This window comes from Rousettus aegyptiacus, unplaced genomic scaffold (genome assembly GCF_014176215.1).
Source record: "Rousettus aegyptiacus isolate mRouAeg1 unplaced genomic scaffold, mRouAeg1.p scaffold_m13_p_6, whole genome shotgun sequence".
NCBI classification, from domain to species: domain Eukaryota; kingdom Metazoa; phylum Chordata; class Mammalia; order Chiroptera; family Pteropodidae; genus Rousettus; species Rousettus aegyptiacus.
Window position 1 is genome coordinate 81355073 of NW_023416309.1, and position 23688 is coordinate 81378760.

The 23688-nt window shown below is 36.0% G+C and overlaps 1 protein-coding gene and 1 long non-coding RNA gene across 3 annotated transcripts; one reads left to right on the plus strand and one right to left on the minus strand.

Annotated features, from left to right (window-relative positions):
• Positions 1 to 134: 134 nt before the first annotated feature.
• WSB1 (WD repeat and SOCS box containing 1) lies at positions 135 to 14861 on the minus strand. Of its 2 annotated transcripts, XM_016119185.2 has the most exons (9): positions 14519 to 14861; positions 10030 to 10198; positions 8796 to 9064; positions 7520 to 7651; positions 5780 to 5880; positions 3343 to 3515; positions 2728 to 2841; positions 1580 to 1687; positions 135 to 1299 (listed from the first exon to the last, which is right to left on the minus strand). In XM_016119185.2, exons 1-9 carry the CDS (start codon positions 14556 to 14558, stop codon positions 1140 to 1142), a joined length of 1266 nt encoding a protein of 421 aa, XP_015974671.1. In that variant the 5' UTR covers positions 14559 to 14861; the 3' UTR covers positions 135 to 1139. The 2 variants fall into 2 exon arrangements, with proteins under 2 accessions (XP_015974671.1, XP_036078225.1); XM_036222332.1 differs by lacking the exons at positions 135 to 1299; positions 1580 to 1687 and adding an exon at positions 1711 to 2121 and having other exon boundaries at positions 14519 to 14659.
• Positions 14862 to 14894: 33 nt separating this feature from the next.
• LOC118603811 lies at positions 14895 to 17267 on the plus strand. The gene is made up of 2 exons (XR_004951295.1): positions 14895 to 15547; positions 15709 to 17267. It is a non-coding gene; the product is annotated as an uncharacterized LOC118603811 (long non-coding RNA).
• Positions 17268 to 23688: the final 6421 nt, after the last annotated feature.

Consider the following 23688-nt stretch of genomic DNA (forward strand, 5'->3'; position numbering starts at 1 on the left):
GTAGTGCCCTATACTTGTTCTATTTCTTCATTCCCTTTCTTACTTTATTTGCTCATGGTGCTCCAACATTACAATGGAGACAGACAAAAGTATTAAACCTTCTAACATATTTAAGAAACTTCTGCAGAAGACAGTGTTTTTCTACAAGTCTTTAATTAAAAAACTCAACAAAAATATATAATCAAGTATTTTACATAATGTATACATTCTTAATATCTGCAGGTAAGATAAATAACAGAAAAGCAGGTATACTGCATTGCTTCTTTGGCAAGTCACCAATACTATCATCCCCTGCAGAAACATAGGGTATATGTTAAAAAAAAAAAAAAAAAAAAAGGAAAAAAAAAGGGCCCAAGCAAAAAACCATGCTCTTAAAATAATTGTCCCTTAATACAAAATATTTAGCAATAATACAGTAGATGGGTTTTCAAACTGACTAAAATTTATACTTTATACTAAAGGGTTAAAGTAGCAAGCAGATTTCCAAAATTAAGGCTCATAGCAATAGTTTGAGGAAAGGGAGGGGCGGGAAGACATCCTTTTCCTAGTTATATCCTGGCTCTGTTTTAATTTAATAATCTCACATTCAAACTCTACCTCTCAGAAGCCATTCCTAAGGAAAACATAATCCTTTCCTTAGACAAAAACTGTTTTATCTGCAGGTCAGTTGTCTGACCACTCCCCCCCACCCCCCACAATCAAACACATATTTTGAGGCAATTTAGCTTTCTTGTTTCAATATTTACCATTCTAAACTCAGTGTCCCCGAATAAAAAAAAATTTCTTCCACTTTATAGCAAAGATACATATTGGGGCTCTAGTGAAGCAATATATACATGTTGGAACTAAAACTTAGAAAATCAAATGGGTCCATCCAACACATAGCAGCTTATATCTAAATATGTACATGTATATGTTTTCACAGTTAAATATTAGAAAAAAAATGTACATATGTTCAGAAATACTTCTATAGTCTATAAATAATATTTAAAAGCTCAACTGATCAAAATGCACTACAAGAATATATCAAATTAAATAATTCTTCTAAACCTTGAAAAACAGATACTTAAAAGTCAATAAAGCTTGAGGTTTGTGTAAAAGGTATTGTCAGTCCCTACTACTAGGGCTGGCAGAGTCCTCTAAATACGATAGGAGAGAAACTCCAACACTTTAGAAGGAATCGGTAGTTCCTGGACTTCTTGGGTGGGCATCACTCTCCGGATTGACATGCGACATAAATGTTGAAGGCTAGGAATTTGCCTTGGAGTGGCCCAAAAATACACACTTCCATCATGTGTCCTAAACAGAAACAAACAAATTCACAAGCTCAGTTACCTAAGTACATGTATTTCAACATCCTACAGCTCAAACAACTATCATCCAAGGCTGTGTATTAGTAATGAAATGCACATTAAAATCTAATCAAAGCAACCTAACCAATGATCTCCTCTATGACAAAGAAACAATATTATAAAAAGCTCTTATGGAAGATTTACTGACATTAAATACTGGCTGCTTTGACCAAAAACCACCTTAAATTGTCTAAGAAAAGAAAAAAAAGAAAGATAAATCGATTTACCCAGCAGCTAAAACACTGCCATCAGTAGAAAAGGCACAGCAAAGACCATTGCTCAAAGGTGCAACTTGTACTGGATAATCTTCATCAATTCTCCAGAACCTCACCATTCTGGAAAGGAAGTAAATTGTCCAGTAAGTATCTAGTAGGAAATTTAAGGTAAAAGTAGCTTTTAAAATTGAGAAATAAATGCCAGTGTTCTGAGTCATAAAACACACACACACACACACACAAATCACTGCAGCAAGCAATTACTGTAATTTGCTTATAAAGTATTTTATAGTCTACATCATTTGGTAATTTGGATCAACTCACACTTAAAGAGACTATAATGCATGTTTGTCTTCTCTTTCCAGTTCAGATCTATAACGCTCACAACTGAAAGCTTTCTTCTTCCTTTCTTACACTTACAACCCAATTACGTCTGATCTGTTTTGCTCTTTCCAAGACATTCGAAAAGCCTTTTCACCTAGGTAGAGTGTGTCCAGGAATGGCAAAAAACTGACATTCAGAATCCATCTCAGCATACCAGAAAAGAATGATTGCTGGCAAATAAAAAAGAATTATTCCTATATGTTTGCTAACATTCTGGAAAGATGATAATGTTGCTTTCTGAATTAAAGTGATCAAATTTCTTAATGCCAAATCCATCCATTGTATGATAAAAGAATGTGAAAATGGAAGGGCTACATCTAGTTTCTGCTTCTTACCAATAAGCAACATATCTCACTCATGTGACATTTCATCTTATAGTCTCAATTGCAGTAGATACAAATTACTTCTTTTACTATTTCACTTTGACAATGTCCTTCTGCTTCAGTCTTTGTAAGATATTACTGGAAAATCTGTGAGCTAAACTAAAAGCTAAAAATCTACCAGTCTGCCTAAACTAGTTAACAAACAAGGAACACAGGGAAAGGTACATGCATTATCTTTAGTTTATATGGATACTGTTCAGGCAGGTCAATATGCTTTAAGACACACCAACATCTCCCAAGGTCTTCCCTAGAGAAAGAAACATTAAAAACCAAACTGCAGAAAGCCTTTTTTTTTTTTTTTAAGTCTTAAGAATATTTTCATGAAGTAAAAGGATGAAAGGAAATGTTTAAAAGACAGTAATAAATAGGTCAAGCTGTAATTAACATACTTACTTATCATCAGCAAGGCTTGCAATATGCAGTCCATCATGACTAAAAGATACAGATCGTACCCATCGGTCATTTGCCCCTCCAGCAAATATTGGAGTAGGTGGGGGAAACAGGTGCCTGAGATCAAAACACGTTTTCCATGGAAATGAGTCACTTCAAGAAACAAAACTATCCAGGAACAAAGTACATCTGTCTTTGAGTAATAATTAAAGTGGCTTTAATGAACACAACTAAGACTTAAAAGGTGATATATCCAAATTAAATCAAAGGGACTTCAAAAGGATTACTGATCTCTCTTTCACAATGTGGTTTAAGACACTAAAATTAAGTCCAATTTTAGTTTTAACTATTTTCCCCCAACATAAACTCTAAATATAATTACTACTTCTAAAGAATCATGTACTATTAAATAAGACCTGTATCAAAAGAGTTAAATTTATTTTTAGAATTTATATCTAAAGTTTTACATTAGTGAAGGGCTTAATACTGAAATTTTAAATTACAATAGACTGTAATTTTAGGTTTCACATGTCAGCGATCCTAATCATTCATGTAATTTCTTAAAAGCTATTCTGACAGCCAGAGATGAATTACAGATTAAAATCATGCTGTACCCACCCAAATTCCAACAGAATGTCTCCAGTATGTGGATCCCAGATATATACTCGCGTATCATAAGATGCAGTAGCCAGTAATGCTCCATCAGGAGAAAAGTCACAAGCTACAACATCATGGTGATGTCCTTCTAATTTCTGTATCATAGTATATTTATCCATATTCCAAAGGAAAACCTGAAATAAAAAGGCAAATGTTATAGCTTCATTCAGACACACACAGGACAAAATGGCACATCTTAAACTAAAATTGCTAAATTTAATTCAGATTATATTAAATTAAACATTATAAATTATGAATAATTAAAAGAATATGCTCAGTGTCATAGATTAAAATCTGTCTTAAAGTTAATTAAGGTAGACATGCAAATTCTATTTCAAATGTTTCTGTTAAATGTTAATTAAAAAATAAGCCTAAACATTAAAAAGGCAGTGCAATTTAACCACAGTTATACTGACATCCATTTATTCCAAAAACTAATTAACTAAAATATACAGAAATAAAGAGTTAAGTACTACAAACCCCCTTCTTTTATTTTTCCAGAAACTACCAAATTTTTAAAAAATATACAGACAGAAAATGTAAGGTTAACAAATTGTTACTCCATTGGCATCTCCCTTTGAGATAATCACTTGTTTACAAAAGGCTTGGGTCACCAACGTGAGCCTAGGAAGAGAAACAGATACTGCAAGCAAAGAGAATTTTCACAGCCAAATGAAATTTCTTTGGCAAACAACAAGGATGTTAAACCACATTACAAAATGAAAATGCTAATTTATGGAAACAATATAATTAACAACATTTCTGTGAATCAAGATTTGCTAATCTTATTTTTCCCAAACTGACCACATCATTAGTCATTTTAAGTATAAAACATTTAAATTACTGTAGTACAATACAAGTTCACATGTAATTTTAGATTTTAAAATCAGTGGTTAGACTGTGCAGAATAGCTCTAAATAGGATTCTAATGTTACTCCAGTCTGTTATATTAAATGTGAGTTGGAGGTTTATAACAATCCTAGTAAAGCAACCTCTCCTCCTCTTGGGATAAAGTAATCCTTTTGGCTACATTTTTTTCTGCACAGACATAATACGTTACTTCCAAAGAAAAATAAATACAAATCTTAAATTGGAACACACTTAAGGAATCTCTAGCATCTCAAAGAATTCCAAAAAATAGTACAGAGAAACCATCTCAAAGCCAATTACATTACATTAAATTGGTTTCACATGTATGACTCCCAATTCCGTCCCACTGGAAGATCAATTTACTTGGAGGAGTCAGTGGGTTTCACTGTGGGGGAAATTATTTTAAAAAAGAAAAAAGAAAGAAAGAAAAGCAGAAAGTGGACATCGACCAGCACCTGTGTACGTACAGTACACCTTGCAGCCGAATGCAAGGTTACTTCATCCTATGGTAAAGGTCGCCCCCAGCCCGGTAGCCAGAGATGCCACTCTTTCTGCCCAGCTAACACCATTGTGCGCCTGTGTGCGAGTGGTGCCAGCATAACCTCAATCACACCAATATTGCTGCCACCACCTGTGACAGGGAAAGCAAGAAGCATATGGAAAACACACAGCCTAAAATAGCAATGTCAATATCTAGCTTTGCTCTTCTTATGATTTTTAAAGAACTGTCTATTTTTTTTCTAAATTTCCAACATTTGCAACTATCATTTTAACACACTTCTGGCTAGATAAAATGCATTTTTACCAGCCTCCCCTCCCCCACACCCTCATTATTTCAAAGTGTATTGTGATTATCATATGTATTTGGACTTCAACCATTTTCATAAATATCTGAAGCTAATAAGACCTCCTTAACTATAGTAACTCAGAGCTGGTAGACAACTAAAAGAGATCAATAAACATAACCCTCTTAAGAGTCTTTATACTTAATCTGTCTATAGGTATGCTATGCCTGTTAGCACAAAACAGACCGTATCAAATATCTTCTATAATTCACTCTAAGACATACATGAGTGCTATTTTTATTCTTATTAGGCTTTTAAGTTACTTTTTTTTTCAGTTAAATGTCCAGGACCAGCTGGGACTCAAAACTTTTTAAACAGCAAACTGGACAAAAAAAAAAAAAAATAGAACAACAAAGAAGAAAATTATTAGCAAGGGAATGTCTTAACATTTGGACTAGATCTCTTCTATAGCACATAAACTTTCCTAGATTTTAGAAAAATAAATTTGACATACCCCTTATTTTATGAATATTATCTCTAACTAAAAGCAATCCAATTTCTCACTTCACAATCAATAACTGTATTTAATTTCCCTCATGCAAATTCTCCCCATCACAAAATAAAACATTTAAGATATTCATGACACCGAGCACAAACTTAATAGGTTACTTAGATTTAAAATGATTATGCACATATTATTATAATCCACTTCACAATGAATGTACAAGAACTTCGACACATACTGCTTTGTTGGCTCCCACTGAACACAGCATGGAAGAGTCAGGAGAGAATACACAGCTGTATACCCAGTTCTGATGGCCCCTCAATACTTTCATCATGTTTCCTGAACAAAAAGAAATACCTGTGTTAACCCTAGAATTCACTTCAAATGAGGATCATTCAAAAATGGCAAAATCGTAGAATCACAAACTTCTATAGTGGCAATGATTTACCTGTAAGAGGGGCTGGCAATATACATCAGTTGCTCATTTTTGTAACTGAAGTTTTATTGAAACAGAATCATGCTCATTTGTTTATGTTGTGCTCCAATGGCACAGCAGAATAACTATGGCAGAGATATCATGGTCCATCAGTCTAAAACATTTGTCTGCTGACTCTTCATTTATAGAAAATTATTTTACTCTAATTCCTTTATTCTACAAATGAAGGAACTGGACCACTGAAAGGTTGAGACTTGATGACTGCCTTCAAAATGCCTTTTCAACCTTCTTTTTTTTTGATAACCTACATTCCACTCCAAGGCCCCTATACATTATACCTGAAGCACACAGTTGCGGCTAAGTATACTTTACTTTAACTCTTTAGTTTTACAGATACTGACTGCCTACCACATTCTGGGCAGTGAGGATACATCTGTGAATAAGACAAAGTCCCTATTCTCTTATAGCTTACATTTTACTGAGTCTATATTCTTAAAACGTATGCACAGAACTGAAAATACATTGAGAAAGAAAGCACTGTTTGATCTGCAAAAAGAGATAAAAGTTTAATCATCAAAACTATTTTAACTGTTGGAGTCACTTCTCCCAACAGCTGAGCAAACAAAGAATTGATAAAATGCAGAAGAGGTACCTTATGGTTTAGAAATAAACATATTATTTTATCAAGCAATGATTGCTATCCATTAACTAGAACAAGTCTCCAAATCTGAGGGATCTGCTTCCTACTATATTCAATTTAAGCTACCTTACCCCTAAGCAAGCCTAACAACCTCCAGCCTGAGGTCATTAGAGAACTAGAAGATCTTATTTAAATATAAGCTTAGTTAAAACTGTAAACTCTTTCATTAGAGGCTAAAAAGGAGAAGAGATAATTATCTTTGGTCCTCTCAAACAAGGTAGACTCTCCAAAACTTTGTTAAATATCCCAATCATCAAAGTTTCTAAAAAAACCCAAGTACCTGACACTGATATACTTTTATAGTATTAGAGGGCAAATCTTTTTTTTTTATAAGATAATTTCTTACTTAACCTATCCAACTTATTATGCTTACTAACATTTACATGTTACAAATTTTGGTTTCTAAATCATAATCTAAATTTTATTAGATCACTAAATTATATCTGATATGTTTGTGCTTCAAGGTCTACTTAAATTTTCACTAAGCAGAGGTTAACTGAGGTTAATAACCCTTCCTAAGGAAATAACACAGACCAGTTCACACACAACCCTAAAGCTGATCCAGATTTTGTTTTAGACTAGTTGATACAGATCTGTGTGGTTAGTTTCAGAATAATATCAGATTGTTTACTTAGAGTAACTGCTGGCTCCTATTCTGGGTCACATTTTCGGTTTTTGTTTGCTCTACACTGGGAAAGGGACCAAAGGACTAAGCAGAGAACAAGAAACTTTGTTCATATGCCACTTTTAAAATCTAATGCCGTAGATAAACCCAATATCTCTCAATAGTAATATTTAAAAACTAATTCTTTTTCACAGCTTGAGTAAAAAAAAAAACATACCATCATCTTTCAGGTCCCACACTCTCAGAGTTTTGTCTCTTGAAGCTGACACTAGGATCAAGCTCCCATCTGGAGCAAATGTTAAATCTCTGACCACTTCAGTATGATCTACCAAGTTAAGGAGGAGTTTTCCTAAATGCAATGAAAGGGGAAAATAAGACAATGTTAACAATTTTTATCAGCTTCTATTTTATAAAACAGTGTTCCTCACCATTTAAAAAGAAATAATGAGTAGAAATGTTTGGGCACTTCCTTAGCTTACCAAGTGTAAAATGACTTAGTAGTGCTTTTACTATTACCTTTAAAGATTCACTATTTACATTATTTTAAAATGAATATTTCCAGGATAGCAAAGCTATATATATTAGAAAAATTTAAAAGGGAATTCCTGAAATGTATACGAACTCCTGGATCAAGTTAATTTAGTCTCAAGAAAACCTAAATTATCATTTCTAAATCTTTGTAGTTTTTAAAATATAAAATCAAATTTTTCCTTGACCCTGGATTACTAATGAATGTCAAACTCCCCAAAAGATGCATGTTATCCCATATCAACTTAAATTTTCAAACATCATCTCAGTGAAAAAAATATACTCTATTCATCTAACACTGTAAGAGTTTTGTTTTTTGTAAAAATCTATGTGCTTACCTTAAATTTTTTCAAGAATCCAATGAAACTGAATGACTCATTATCCCCACTTAATGTTAGTATAATTTGCTGTGTACCGATATACATATTGTTTTAATGCTCATTTAAAAAAATTCTTCCAATTTTTGAGTACAAACTATCAGCCACTATCAGAAACTGTTTTAGGTAGTGAGCAACACATTTACTTTTAATTGCCCAAAGAATGTAACTTCTAATCCCTAGTTAAACTTCAGATAAAATGTCACTAAAACCTTCCAAAGATTAGATGATTGTTGAAAACCAGATTTACCTTGAAACCTATAAGATATCAGTCACTGAAAACTATCTAAGAAAACACTTTGCTATTTGAGTTATAAAACTAAATTACTAGATGAAAGTGAAAATTAAACATTCCTTAGAAATGCTGTAATATTCTTTGAAAAACGACCAAGCAGTGTGAACTCTATTAACCTAAATTAAAACCATAGCTAAAGATGCTATTCGGGCCAATTACAAAGACACACATTCACAGCACCAATTCTTGCTTTTCAGTAAGTTAAAATCCTCAAGCCATATATCCTACTGCCTATGATCAATACCCTACATCATAAAACAATCAAGTTTGCTTTTAAGACTATGATTCCATACCTGTATATACATCCCATATTTTGATACGCCCATTGTTTAACCCTGTGGCAAGGAGTAGTTGATCTTGTCCAAATCTGAATCGGTGCCATTCTATATTTACACAGCGACTCTGTTTTTCTGGAACTGAAGATCCAAAAGCAAGACTCCAGACTATATCACCACAGTCTATAATATGTTCACGAGGCTTATTTTTCTGAGCACCATCACTATTTTGTCTTGACAATCTCAAACTGCTTGAATTGGTGATATTCTTGGTGCCATGCAAAAGACTGGGAGTGGGGAGGAAAGGTCAGAGTGAGATCTAGTTATTACTACTCCTATGGATACGAAATGATAAATGTTTGATAAAACAACCTCAATATCATTATAATGATATTAAATAACAATAGTATTCTATAAATGGGAAGGGGAAAAGTTGTTATTAGCTATGAGGACATGACTGAATAAATTCAGATCAAAAGAAATCATCAGTGGCTGAAAAAAAGATAAGTTCAACAGTAATTTATAGCTTAATTGTTTCAAATTTTTCCTCAAAACCAATATATCAATTAGGACTCCTTTAAAAACCTAAAGTATTAACAAGCAAAAGAACAAAACCAAAAACTCCAAGAACTTAAGATATTGTGAAGCTAACAACAGAAAATTACCTTTTTTTAAAAAAAAAAACACAATAATTAGTAGTTTTCCCATACTTTCTAGACCTAAAACAATGTGTAATAAGGACATTAATAAATACAACCACACAGGTCAACTAGACACAAAAAAACATAGAAAGATTAAATTTAGCATGATACATTTTAGAAAAACTTTCAACAAATACTCAAACTCAAATTAAACCCAAGCGGAGGATTGTTAAGTACATAAAAAGTAATCACATGACCTATATGCACCACTGTTATCTAATAAAATGTTGTGAAATCCAAAAGTGTCATATAACAAAGATCACCTGACCTGGCACAACACAATGTATATACTACACCAAGGCACAATTAATTTGCCTTTTAATACACAAAAACACTTAAAGACACAAAAGTATCTGAGAAAATGTCCTACACATGTAAGATTATTCTTCTCATGAATTTTCCAATAAATATATTCAGCTTATGATAAAACACATTTACAACAGTCTACAAAGAAAAAACTTGACTACCAAAATCTTTTCATTACTACACACAGAAAAAAAACAGGAAATTCTACAAACAGACACAAAATACAAAAAAGAAAAGAGCCTTACAAGTTTTTAAGGCACTGGGACCACGGAACAAGCTTTACTGTACGATGTCCTTGGGACCAAGCAAAGTACGAACCATCTGGAGCAAAAGCAACAGTCCAATTTTCACGACCACATTTCTTGTCAAAAGGAGCTGCTGGAGCTAAAAGTTCACCTATAGTACGTGATCTCACTAAAAGGAAAGATAAAAATACAGGATATTATACATAACAAACAATGAATTTGAGACTACTTCCATATTACTTTGGGAGTAACTCAATTCCATTTAGTACTTCCTAAATGGCAAACGGTGGACAACTCCATGTTTTTAATTTAGAGTACTTATATTTAGCATTCATAATAAAAGGTGATATATTAACAGTGTAAACAAGCACTTCTGTGTTTAACAAGCATGATCAATAAGCTCCTACGGTACATGTGTGCGTGCAAACTCAGCTGAATTTCCTTAATTTTGGGAAAGGGTCTTCATCAATGTATCATCAATGCTGTTGCTGTCTTAGGTTGGTCTTAGTTTCAAATTTTGCTATTCTTCCTTTTTAGTTCTAAGTTATTGTCAAGTTTATTTTCCTTATTATCTATTTTGTGGTCAGTTGTCTGGTCATCTCTACAGTGCATTTTTATGTTTTTGACTTAAACTTTCCAACAACTAAACTTCCATATGTTCTATACATTGCAGTTCAAGTAAGAACCACTTATATTCCTATTGCTAGAGCAGATGCATGCACAAAATCCCAAAATATACTTGTTCAGTGACACTTCAAAACTCAACGTGTGCTCCATCAACAGCTAGTGTAGAACCTGGTATATGACAGGTGCTCAGGAAATATTTATTGAATGAATATGAAAACACATGTATAAGCTCCCATTCTTCAGTGATTTAAATCTTTCACTGACCCATTCTTTGATACATCAACAAATAAGCTATGATTTAGAAAGTAAACAAAGCTGAGACCTATTTTTTCTCTATTTATAAAGATGAATATCTAATAAGGCTCGTTCTAATTTGGTGCAGTTGAGATGATCAGAAATTTTCCTTTTGATGACTCAAAATATTCCTCCTTGCCACTCCACCCAATCGGTCCTGATTCTGACCTAAGAGGATAAGCCTAAACTTGTTCTCATATTACATTCATATAGTGAAGACAGCCAAGATTATCATCAACTAAATCTTTTCATCAGGCTAAAATCTCTAGTCCTTTCAATAATTCCTTAGATTACACAGCTTCAAGTCCATTTCCCATCTTTGCCTTCATCATACTTTCCTAGATAAACTTCCAGTAAGTAATGGCCCTCATCAAAGTGGCAGCCAAACCTAACACAATACTTCAGATGTGGCTTAATCAAAGCAGCAGAACCCCCAACCTATCTCCACCTCACTTGTATCAATACAGCATAGGTGACATGAACTTCACTGGTAGCTAACATGACTTTCTTAATAATGAATTTATAAACAAGTGACCCTCCTATATCAGAATTTTTTTTTTTTTTTTTTAATATACAAATGATTTCTGAAAGGGCTTGCTGCTCCATGTTTCCTTACATTCCTTCAAGCCCATAGTCTTCTATGGTTATTTCACTAGGGTGTTTTATGTGTTTGGTCCCTGAATTATCAACCCTTACCTAATTTTTTTTTTTAACTTCGGTTTTTGTTTAACCACATCTATCTTTTAAGTCTATAAATTTTAGAAGAAAAAAAAAAAAACCCCACCAAAGTTCATAAATATGAGAAACAACTTTTAAAAATTCAACTGAAAAATGCAAGCATTTTCTTACAAAGGAAAAGCCCCTGGTTAAACTAGATGAGTATACTTATGAAATTTCTATTTCGAAAAATGGATTGGCCTTTGCATTCCACTTCAAAAACATCTAGTAAATTAAGACTAAAACTCACCTCCCCTAGAGAAAACATAAGCAAGACTAACTTTCCCACAGAAAACTCATTTTTTTTTTTTAAGACTGTACTTTAGGATCACTTTATATTTTCTTTCAGAATCCAAAATCTTTAATAACAAGACAGTTTTTTCTTCTTCTTTTACCTTGACTTACTCTTATATAAAGAGTAAGTTGGTAATAAATTAATAACTAAAAAATTGGTTCGAATAACAAAGACCATAAGCTAATTTATTCTTGAATATAAATTCAAGAAATGGAGCCCCTATTAAAAAAAAATTGCCAAATAAACAGTTACAAATCCTGTATTAATAATTACCTGTGTTTCTTTTCTTGTTAACAGGTATATCAAATGATCTTCACATTTTAATCAAATGGATTTAAGCACTCATTTAAATACTTAGTGGTACAATATTATAAATTAGCATGAGGTTTATAATAAAGTGCTTTGAAAAAAATGTTTTATAGGTTAAACTTTTATTATATTACCTGCAACTGTTTAATGTTAGTATCCTAAGGTGACTTAATGACCCTGTATAAGGGAAAAGCTGCCTGCCACAGGAAATCAACCATAGATACACTACATTATTAATATCTATACAATTGTAACACATCATCTGAGTCACTGCTGAACCAAGCAAACCAGATTTAGCTCCTTCTTCACATTCCTGCCTGCAATTTCATAACCAGAAAGGGAGGATCTGTGATAGTGCCTTGTGAAAGAGGGCACTACTACCTCAAGGCAGTAACTCCCTGTCACAGACTTCTTTAATTATTCATGAAATATTCTCTCTCCTCTTTCAGTATACCTACTTGAGAACTCAAACATACCCAAGGAAGAAGGGAAAAAGTAAGTCCTTACCTATATATACAAAGCTACAGAGAGATTGCTATTTAACTTTGTATCCATATGATCCTTCAAAAAAACAAAAAGTTAGAAAAGGCCAAAGTTCTTTTAGATACTTGGCACTTATCTAGTAACTTTATATTATATCCAGGAAATAACAGAGATATGCAAAATATACCAAAAAATTAAATTAATTAAAAAAGATACTTAGTGGATAGACAGCTCTACCTTATACAGGAATGCTAAAAAGCTCTAGCCCTTGGAAGAGAGGACTGAAAGTTTTCAAAACTGTTCAACAAGATAAAGTAAAAACACAGATAAACGAAAGGCAAATGGCTCATCTGTGATACTGTGTATGTGTAGCAGGTGGGAAAAAACCCACTGGACTGAGAATAAAAACTTTTGAGTTCTGTGTTCTACCTCAGGAGAAAATTTTATTTTCTCTGTATGTTTAAAACAGTTATTAAATCGAGGGCTAAAGTTCATTCCTCACCTGCTATTCAACCTTATCTCTAAGAGAACTAAAACCCAGAATTCTAAAACAGCTGTCTCTAGATAAAAGTCACCCACAATACAGGACAAATGGCATTTTGGCTACTTCGGCTTCCCCCTTTCTCTACAAATAATACCTCCTTCATGTACTTAGTAAAGGCACACATTTAGTTGAAGAACGGTGAAATGTAAAGCCTCTCTACTCCGGAGCCACCTCCAATTTTCATTTGATTAACAATAAGTTCTGTGTTGGTTTATTATTTTTCTTTTTTTTTTTTTTTGGCGGGGGGGGAATGCTAAATCTATTTTATTTTTAAAATAAAAGGTGTATATATTTAAGGTGTACATCATGAAGACTTGATAAGTTTGAAGTTTACTAAGTATATCTGCACAGCACCCACAACTCCCTCAAAAGTTGTTCCAGCTATTTTACTTTAAGAGGGCTTAAATAATGTGAGACGCTTTTCAACTGAGCCACTGAGTAGGTAGGTCTTGAGACACAACCTTTAAAATCTATTCTTATCCTGCCTTCAGCGAGGCAGGTCTAGCCACTAAACCAGTTTTTAGACAGCCTTTTCAGTTTGCTCTTCAATACAACAGCTTTTCTTCTGTTACTCCACCCAATCACTCCGCTCCTCCCTGCTCTAATGTGTAAGAAAGATAATTCTGAGTCTCCTCCCCTGAACCACTACCTTTCTTAACGCCGTATCACTTTTTTTAAAAATATTGCTTTTTCCAGGCTGATGGCAACTCTTTAGGAGCATTTCCCGTTAAAGAGTGGTTGGTGTCCACGAGGACCCCTCTTTTCATTACAGCTCAGAACACACAAGTTAGTTTACTTTTCGCAACGTAAACTTCAGAGTCCCTGAGACTTGCCCAGCACTCCCCTCCCAGCTACTGAGCCAAGAATCCCAGGACAATGGCCTCGCACGGACCTCGCATGAGGAAATTGGGGTGCCAAGGGGTGTGTGTCCGCGCCAGGCCATACAGTCACTGGGACCCTAGCTACTCGGCGCCCAGGTCCCCCTCGACCCTAAGATTCGCGCACGGCCACCAAGGGCAAGGTAGGTGCTGCATCAATGATGATTCCACTTACCCCTCGGCGACACCCACTCTCGGGGCCGCTTCCTTCTTGTTCACTCCAGGGCTTGGCCCGGGCTCGCCCTACTTCCCTCAGACTCAGACATTTCCTCCAAAGCCCCCTTGGCGGAGTCCCCGCCTTTCCGCAGCCCCCGCGCACTCACCCACTGTCCCATTCCTCACCGATCTCTTTCTCGTTGACCCTCGGGGGAAAGCTGGCCATCTATGGGGTACCGTCTGATTCCGGGGGTGAGATGCGGACGCAACCACAGAGAAAGGAGCGGCGAGCGCTGAGGGGCGTGACGCGAGCTCGGTCCCTCCCGGTCCCGGGGACGAAGGGGAGGGGCGGGGGCGGTCGCGGCAGCCTCTGCCCACTGCCCCAGGAAAGCTCCGGAAGGCCTCGGACCTAACTACGGAGTCAAACACAGACAATAGACCCTGGTCTTTGCCTCTCGCCTACGGACCGAGACGCCTCAACGAGCGCTGTCGACTGCAAACGAGACTCTGGAGACAAAATGGCGGACGGCGTCGACAAAATCAGGGCGGTGGGGGCGGTGCCTCGTGACGTCACCGCCATAGGCTCCGCCTTCCGACGCTCGGGACGTGAGGGCCTGGGCTCCGCACCCCGCCCACCCGCCGGAGGCTTGCGGGTCTTCTCCGGCAGGATCACACCCGCGAGAGCAGGAAGAGCGGGGAGGCGGGGACAGAGGGGAAGCTGCAGCTCCAGCCCAGCCAAGGCCGAACCGCTGAGCAGGAACCTACTGACTGTTTAACTTGGTTTTGTTTTCCCGGGCTGGGCCCCCGGCTTGGGATTTGTAAGTCGAAGTGCCTTTGAAAAGACAAACCGAGAATTGTATAATACATATTAGCCCACAGCTCAAAGATTGCATATAATTTAAACTACCTGAACTGAAAAGAACAAAAAAGATATTTCAGATTTTAACTCTATTTGGCCACCTCTCCAGCCCTCATGTGCTGGAGAACTGGAGATTGCACTGATGAAAAAACAAGCGACGAACACCACTATGCACCACACATCAGGCCGCAATCGTTCTGACGTGAGCCCGCCGGTTCTAGGAAGGACTGGCTGAAAAGGCGTGAGGAACAGAGAAACCCAGACACAATGGCATCCCACGTCACCATAGGACATCCCAGGGCTGCCTTTGACCTGGCAGGTCTCCGCAGCTTCGCCTGCCTCCTGGCTGCAGTAAGGTTGGTACCCTGACCTCTGGCTAAGGCTCACCCCACCCTGTCAGCTCAAAAATCGCCCTTCCTGCTCCCGAGGTCTAGGTCTCCAGAAGGCAGCTATTCACACTGTGAGGCTGATAAATGTGTCAGTGTCTGCCAAAAGCCAAGTTAGTGCTCTTTTATAGGTGACATATTTGCATCTTAATGGGCCCCTCTGAGGACTCCAAACCTTGATCCAAAGGAGGACATCTAAAGCTGGGAATTTGAAATACGTGGCAGATTCGGATGGAGAAGGAGCTGTGTAGCCAAACTCTCGAGAGATCTCAAATCACAACACGTAGGATGTCTATTTCATTTGTTTCTTTGCATGAGTGATAATTCTTCCAACAATGAAATATTTTATAGCAGAAATAAGAACTCACTCCTCTCTTTTAAAAAATCACTCTGTTACATTTAGTCAACATATTTTATGATGGCTTACTCTATACCAAGCACTGGGGCTAGTTATTAAGCATTTAAAGTAGAACAAAAGAAATTTTTTAATGCATCTTATAGGTCATAAACCAACATTTCTAATTCTTTTTAACCAACTGCTGTTACCCGTTTACTTGTACCATACCATACAAATTCATGGAAAATACCAGTTCTTGAGTGTCTGTGAACTATTTTGGTGGCTTTTTCAAACAATTGTTTAATTCCACTGTAGTTTATTCCTGCTAACCAACAAACTTTCTGATCATTTTCTCAACTGGCAAAGCATGACAATGGAATGAAAAATAATTCTATGATCTGTGTACTCATTAGTGATAATATGGAATATTTATTGGGTTTGTGTTACATACTAGGTACTGTGCCATATAAGTGCTTTTGTGAATTAACTCATTTTACCTACATCAGTATGAATAGTGTATTAACCATTCACATTTTAGGGACACGTAGTAACTTGACAGCAGTCACAGAGCTACAAGTTGGCAAAGTGCTAGATTTGCACCCAAACTTGTCTGACTGCCCTGCCCTACTTCCATGCTACCTTGTCTCTCATAAATAAAACCAAGCTTGAAAAGCAAATATATGCCTTGTATTTCATATCTATCATTTCATTTTAATGTTAAATCTAAAGAGCCATTGTATCTCTTGAATATCCCATAAAGTTAGGGTTCTTCAGAGTTTCATCCTTGGCCCACAGCTTTCTTCTGCTTCCATAGTCTCCCTGGGGTATGTCAGCCTCTTTTGGATTGAATTACCAGCTCTGTGTGAAGATTCTCAAGCCCAGATCCAACTTTCTCTTGAGCTTAAAAGTTACATATTCAAATATTTAACAATAAAGCTCAACATGTCAAAACCGAGCACATCATCTTCTCTCCCAAAGTTGCTCCATCTTCTCTATCCTTACCTTAGTGACTATGAGCACCCAGTCAGTCACCCAGGTCAAAGGCTGGAGTATCCTTAGACTCCTCTCCATCTCTTTCAACTCTATAAATCAACCAGTCCACAAGCCCTGCCAGTATTTGATCTTAACCTGTTCTAGAGTCTGTCCTCTCTGTTCCAGCTCAGCTGCTACTTTCCTTAGTTCAAGATCTTGTCATTTCACACTTTATAATCCTCAAATCCTAAGAAACCATCTTGGTATATTTTCTTCCAGTCTTTTAAAAAATTTAGCCATGTATCCTTGGGCAAATTATTTAGTTTCCTATGTCTCGGTCGTCTCATCTATAAAATGGGGGTAGTAATAATACCTACTTCATAACTTTGAGGCTTAAGTGAGTTAATTAACAAGACAAGCATTTAGAACAGAGCTTGACACAGTGTCAGATACTAAGTGTTAGATATGTGTTAAATACTCTTTTTTATATCGCAATCCCAGCTGAGTGCCAAATTGAAAGATCAAATTCTCATAAAAAATAAGGGGTTGGCAAAGAACCATAAAAATAGTATGAACTATTTGTGAAATCAAAATAATAAATAAAAATTCTGGAAAGCATTCATTTTCAAAACAAAGCTGACCTTACAACTAAAAACCCATTCCCTTGAATCTCATTCTTGAATTATCCAGAAAACATTGCTGCTGTGTCATGGATTTGAATGTGAGATCTTTCTATTGATGCCTTTACTTGCTAGTTTATAGGTCATAATTTTTTTTTTTTTTTTTTTTTTAGGATGAAGAATTTCTGACTGATTTCTAAAACTCCTCTACATTATTTCTCTTCAAGTTCTTTCATGGTTTCCATATCATTTTGCTCTCTGAATTTGTTCTTTCCTTTCTATGAAATGAATACCCGTGATATAATGGAAATGTTTCTTTTTCTCTACTTGGTTGTAGGTTCCCAAGGACCATGATCTTTCTTTTTTTTGGAATCATTTTTAGAGTTCTTTGCACATAATAGATATTCAATAAATGTTCATTGAATGAAATTAAAGTGTATCTTTCATCTAACTTCCTAATAAGGTATTTGAGGTTAATTTAGAAAGCAAGTGTTTGGATCAAAGTTTGGAGTCCCTACAAAAATAAAGAGAAATGAAATTAGGAAGTTTACTAGTAGGAGAATTCAAAGATTGAGGTAATTGTGGATTGAAACCAATAAAAAACAAATTGGTGATTTTGCTTATTAGTTTTACATGGAAAATTAAGTATTGGAGAGATCACCTCCAATATATAGTTAAAAGTCTTCAAGACTAAGTATTAAACTAATTTTTCAGAGACATAGAATCATTTTCAGACTCATAGCTGGAAGAGACCTTAGAGATTATACAGTGTAAACTTATTTTACAGGGGATGAAACTGATGTCAGGTTGTACGAATGACTTTCTCACATTCATACAACTAGTTAGTGGAAGAATGAAGATGCACAGTTCTGCTCATAAGAAGCTCAGCACTTTTCCTATCGCACTTGGTTCTTTTAGCATAATGTAGTTATTTGTTATATGCCATCTCCCCTCAAAGGGTCATATCATAAGTTAATGGAAGACATGTCTTTTTTTTATCTTGCTCTTTATGGAAGACAAAAAGGTATAATGCCTAGCAAATATAGCTGCCAAGTAGTAGGTACTCAATTTACTCCTTTTGAATTAATTAAGTTTTTATCTGATTAAATGTGATTCTTCTTGGCCTCATGTTCACAAGAAGCCACTCTTTATTTATTCATTAAATATTTATTGATTGCCAACTATGTCCCAAATACCATGTTAGGAGACTTTCAGCTTAGTGTCTATATTAAAATATTACTGTGAGATGGTAAATATCTTGATTACAAAAGAAAGTGAATTCTCAGCTGATCTATTTCCTTTTTACAGATGCATTTGCAGTTTGTAGAATTTTGATGCTAAAGGGAACTTAATGTTACCTAAGATCACATTATCACAAATGGCAAAGTGATGATCAGAATAAATGTCATCTCCTTCTTTCCATTACAAAGAATTTCTTCTTTTATATTGCATTTTTAGAATAATATATGCATTAGTTAAATTTATGAATGTTAATAAAATGGAGATCCATGTTTTTCTGAATTAGATATCAAAATGCCTGAAGGGGAATATGGAGAGAAAATAGGATAGAAAGACAGAGCCACTGATTTTTTGACCAAAAAAACAAAACAAAACAAAAACAAAAAAACCAAAATACCCTAATCATCTCCTTCAAATTACAGAATATTGGAACCAGAAGGATCCTTGGAGACCGCCTAAGCAAGCCCTGTAAGTTTCCAGATAAAGATGCTGAGACTCAGAGAGGTTCAAGTGACTTTACCAAAATCATACAGAAAGTTACTACCAGACTAGAATCCAGGTATCCTGATTCCCTATCTATAAAGCCAGTGTTTCCTAAACTTCAGTTATTTGCAGACTACCTTTTTAATTTGTCTGCACCCACATGCCATCTGTATTAGTATTATATTAGTAAATTTTTGTCAAGTCATTTTTAAATTAACTAATATAAAAATTTCCTAATATGTAATGTATTTTAAAACTTCAATTTATTTCAAAGAGAAAAAATTTTTTCCATTATCATAAATAGAAAACTAGTATTGTTCGCTATATTAAGAAGATAAATGTAAAAATTAAAACTTGGGAAATATTTCTAAATTCCACTTAACTACTCCTCTTGCTGAAGGCATGGAGTCTGAGGTTTGCTCTCTTTTTAAAGAGAAAGATAAGCAAGTGTCGGAGACCCAAAATGAGAATTATTTCTTGATATAATCAAATACAATCAAAAAGGGAATAATTTTCTATGTCTTTTATGTCATTTTACACTGCAGCTGATTTCCACCTAAAATCATTTTGTGTACCACCAGCAATTCACGTACTGCTCATGTTGGGAGGAAACACTGCCCTGCCCAATAATAGTATTTACTGAAAATGTGTTTTGACTCTGAACATTCATCTTTGAGTAAGGTTGTATTTTATAAATGTCAATTGCCTCTTATCTTTAACCTGGGTCTTAAGGACTTAGATTGTTATTTTCTTATCCCGCTGAGGAATGAATGGAGTTCCAGAGAGGTTTTGAGAATTGTACCAGCAGTGATAAGTATGACTGGGTCTGGGTGAAGGGCAAATAAACTAGGAGCTTAAATTCCTGATAAGGATTTGGCCAACTTCCTCTCTTCCTTGATGTGATCTGGGAATCTAAGAGTTGTGCAATCCAGGTTTGCTCTAACTGTCCAGCAAAGGGCTAAAGAGGGAGGGAAAAAGGCTAACTTTCATTAAGCTCTGTCTGGCCTTTGCCAGGTTAGCTCATTTAATCTTCCCAGCAAATATAGCTCAGTTTCACAGATAGGGAAATAGTGTCAAATAGTGTAAATAACTTTTGCAAACTCATACACATATAGTAAGAGGCGGAGAGCTGGGATTCAATTTCCTCTTCCTGATTTCTTAAGCTCATGTATTTCATTGACACCATGAAATTATTGATTTGGAGACCTTGGGTGATTTTCCCACCAAATTGAAAAATAATACTGATTTAAAATCAAAGGATTCTGATCCATTATCTTTACCTCTTTTTGTCCAGTCATAGGCTTTCTCAGTTTTCTTATCACCTTACACAGGAGCACCAGTGGATTCTCATAGTAGGCCTCTCATTCTATCTCTCTTCCCTGTATAAGTACCTGCATAAGTACCATTTGGGCCTTATTTTATATTGTGTCATACTGTTAGGTTATTTGAGCAATGACAAAATTTGAAAAATTGATTTTAAAATTTGAAATTCGGAAATTAATGCTATTAAGAGTCAACATAAACTAGACAATTTTTTTCATATGTAAAAATAATCCATGTTAAGAGATAATTTATAAACCAGTCAACTTGGCTATCTCCTAAATTTTATTAAGAAGGCTTTTGGCGAGGGGATGGGGGGATGCTGAGGGGGAATTGTTTGGAAGGAGGTCATTGAAAGGGAGACTAAAAGGGCCTAAACATGGATGGAGGGAAGAGATCTTAATAACCAGGAGCTCAGAGGGACTTGGGGATGAGGAGCAAAGTGTGGGGAAATAGAGAGAGGGATGGTAGAGAGTTGGTGGGGAGAGGGGACAGGAGGTGACACACGGGGAAGGACAGAGATAGTTTTCTCCTTTTTTCAGCTCCTTAGCCTGACTGCTCCACCTGCAACAGCCCTTTGGGCCTTTCTATATTCCTTGAGTTGGTAATGCCTTCAGCCAGGTAAAAGATGTAGCATTATTGCTCTTTTTTGCTCCCTTTGGACAGCCCCTCCTCCAGCAGCCTGATGCATTGGAGAACATCAGAATCTCACATTTCAGCAGGTCAGTCACAGACACTGCCTCCTGCAACCTCCATGAATGCCCCTGCCCCACGGTTCTCACGTTGCTGAGGACATGGTGCTGCCATCTCCGTGGCCCACCTTCTCATATACTCTAATGCAGAAGTTTTGTAAAGGATCTGGGGAATACCTTTGAATGGGGCAATAACGGTTCAATTTTATTTCAAGTTTATTTATAGAAATACAGCCAATAGTTAACGGACCCATTTGACATTAGGAGCCAGCAAGTGACATGTCCCTCTTACTTCTCAATGGCTTGTCTGATGCAATTGTTGATTTTGGACAGTTTATTTAACATTCATTTCATCCCCAACATGGCCTAGTCCACACACACACACACACACACACACACACACACACACACACACATTCTAATCTTTTTTTTGTTGTTGAAGGGGGTTCAATAAACATAAGGGTTGTGGCATTTAAATCAATGTCTTGTGATATTGTAAAACTTGTAATTATTCTACCATTGGAGATAATTTAACATCATTGATATGTAGTTCGAAAGATTATTTCAGAATCACAGGGCAAGTCATAGTGGTGTTTCTTGAGTCAGTTACTAAGATATCAGTTGAAACCTTTCATTGTTGGCCAAGCTCTTGACTTACTGTCTTGGAAAAAGTGGTTTCAAATAAACACCTCTAGGAAGGAATTAAAGCTCAAGGTAGGTGAGAAGGCATAACAAGAGATTATAGTTCTACAAATGAACTTGTCTTTAGGCCCAGGCGATTTCCATCCCAGGGTTCTAAAAGTATCTGCAAATATGATCATGAAGCCAGGGTAGCAACTCTTTGATGAGAAGTCAGGAAGAAAAGGTGTTAACTGAATGTGTAAGTGGTTGAGGAATTATACCCAAAGGGGTTGATAAACAGAATGAAACCAACCTCTCTGTGAGAGAGATTCCTAGGGGAATCAGGAATCAGGAAGAAGAACAATCATCAATCAGAAGGAACCACAGTCTGGGAAGCACATTGTTGGGTTTAGTGGCAGAGTTCTGTGGGAAAAGTCCAGAATTTGGGTCTCTCTCTTCCCGACCATTCACATGATTTAGAGTACAGAGCCTTCTGTTGCAGTCATAGAAATGCTTGGTGGAAAAAAAAGAGACAGTATCTATAACATGCTTTCTGTCTCTGGAAGGAAAAACTGTATGAAGGCATAGGATAGTATTAGAATACTTTTTATTTAGCTTTCAAGCTTCACTGAATTAATTAGAAATTTATGTAGCTGGAATTACCAAATGTTTGAGAAATAAGTTGCCAATTATGGAGGAACAGGAAGTTCTAAAATGGATATATGTGAATTAGTAAGATAATACCTGTTTTATGGCTTTGAAACAGGACTAGCAAAGCTACTGGATATGCAGTTTGTTCTTCTGCCAAAGAGGAACCATTTCTCTAGAACTTATCCTTACGTCTTTCTTGTTGTTTTCCTCCCAACTTTGTCTTTTGTTTCTCTTTTTAAAAATATGCCATCCATCTACTTCTTTGCAGAGAAGGGGGGTGGGATACTGCAAAAGGATTAACTACCTAATTTTTCTCACCATTGCCTTGACTTAAAATATTCCTGATAATCTGAAATCATGTTTCTGTGTATGAACTTGGGTAGAAAATAATAAATGCTGAGTGAAAGGTCAAACTGGAGATGTAGAAGAATTGGCAAGGAGTTGAAATCCAAATGCTTGAGTCATGAGAAGGAAATGAATGAGGCTAAGATATAATCAAGCCATGTGAGGGATTGGTTTTTTCTTAAGTGAAAATTGTTGTTTAGGGCCATTACTATACCAGTCCCAGAACTCAAGGCTCTTTAAGTATATGAAATTTAGCTCTGAGAGGAGCTGCTTCCTCCTGTATTATCTTGTTTCAATAACTTCTTGGGTTTGGATTCATTTGATACACTAGTTATAGATAAAAGGAGGTGGAGAGGAGGGGAGGACAGAGGAGCCTGAGATTATGTTGCCAAGGTTTTCATTTTGTAGCAAATGACTCTTAAAGAAGGAAGAGCTCATTCTCTTATTCCTTTAAATCTTACCGTTTCATATTCCTCCCCAAACTTGACCTTCCCTTCAACTTGTATTGGAGTCTCTCCAGAACTAAATTCTATTGTCTCACTGAAATGATAACCTTTCCTGTTTCCTTCCTTCTTGCCTGCTCTATTACAAATAGGCAGCATGGACTTGCTTTTCATTACAACGTTCTTGTAACTAATGTTTATTTTTACCAAAACATTTCATGCAATTAGTTCAGGGAGTCAAATAATGCTTAAACAAACAAACAAACAAACAAACAAGCAAGCTTAAACCCAAAGCAAGGGCTCCTAATGCCCTCAATTTCCATTCCATCATTGTTTCCTGCCACTCAGAGCAATCACTTAACTAGTTAAATGGATCTTTTCTGACATT

Bases quoted from the DNA above. Each gene is read 5' to 3' on its own strand.
- WSB1 (XM_016119185.2), bottom strand. From the start codon at position 14,558: ATGGCCAGCTTTCCCCCGAGGGTCAACGAGAAAGAGATCG. The intron at 5,881-7,519 runs GTATGTTTTTTT...CTTTTTGTTCAG, and splicing joins GTGGGACCTGAAAGATGATG to GAAACATGATGAAAGTATTG. The intron at 2,842-3,342 runs GTGGGTACAGCA...TTTTGATCTCAG, and splicing joins GACATTCTGTTGGAATTTGG to GCACCTGTTTCCCCCACCTA.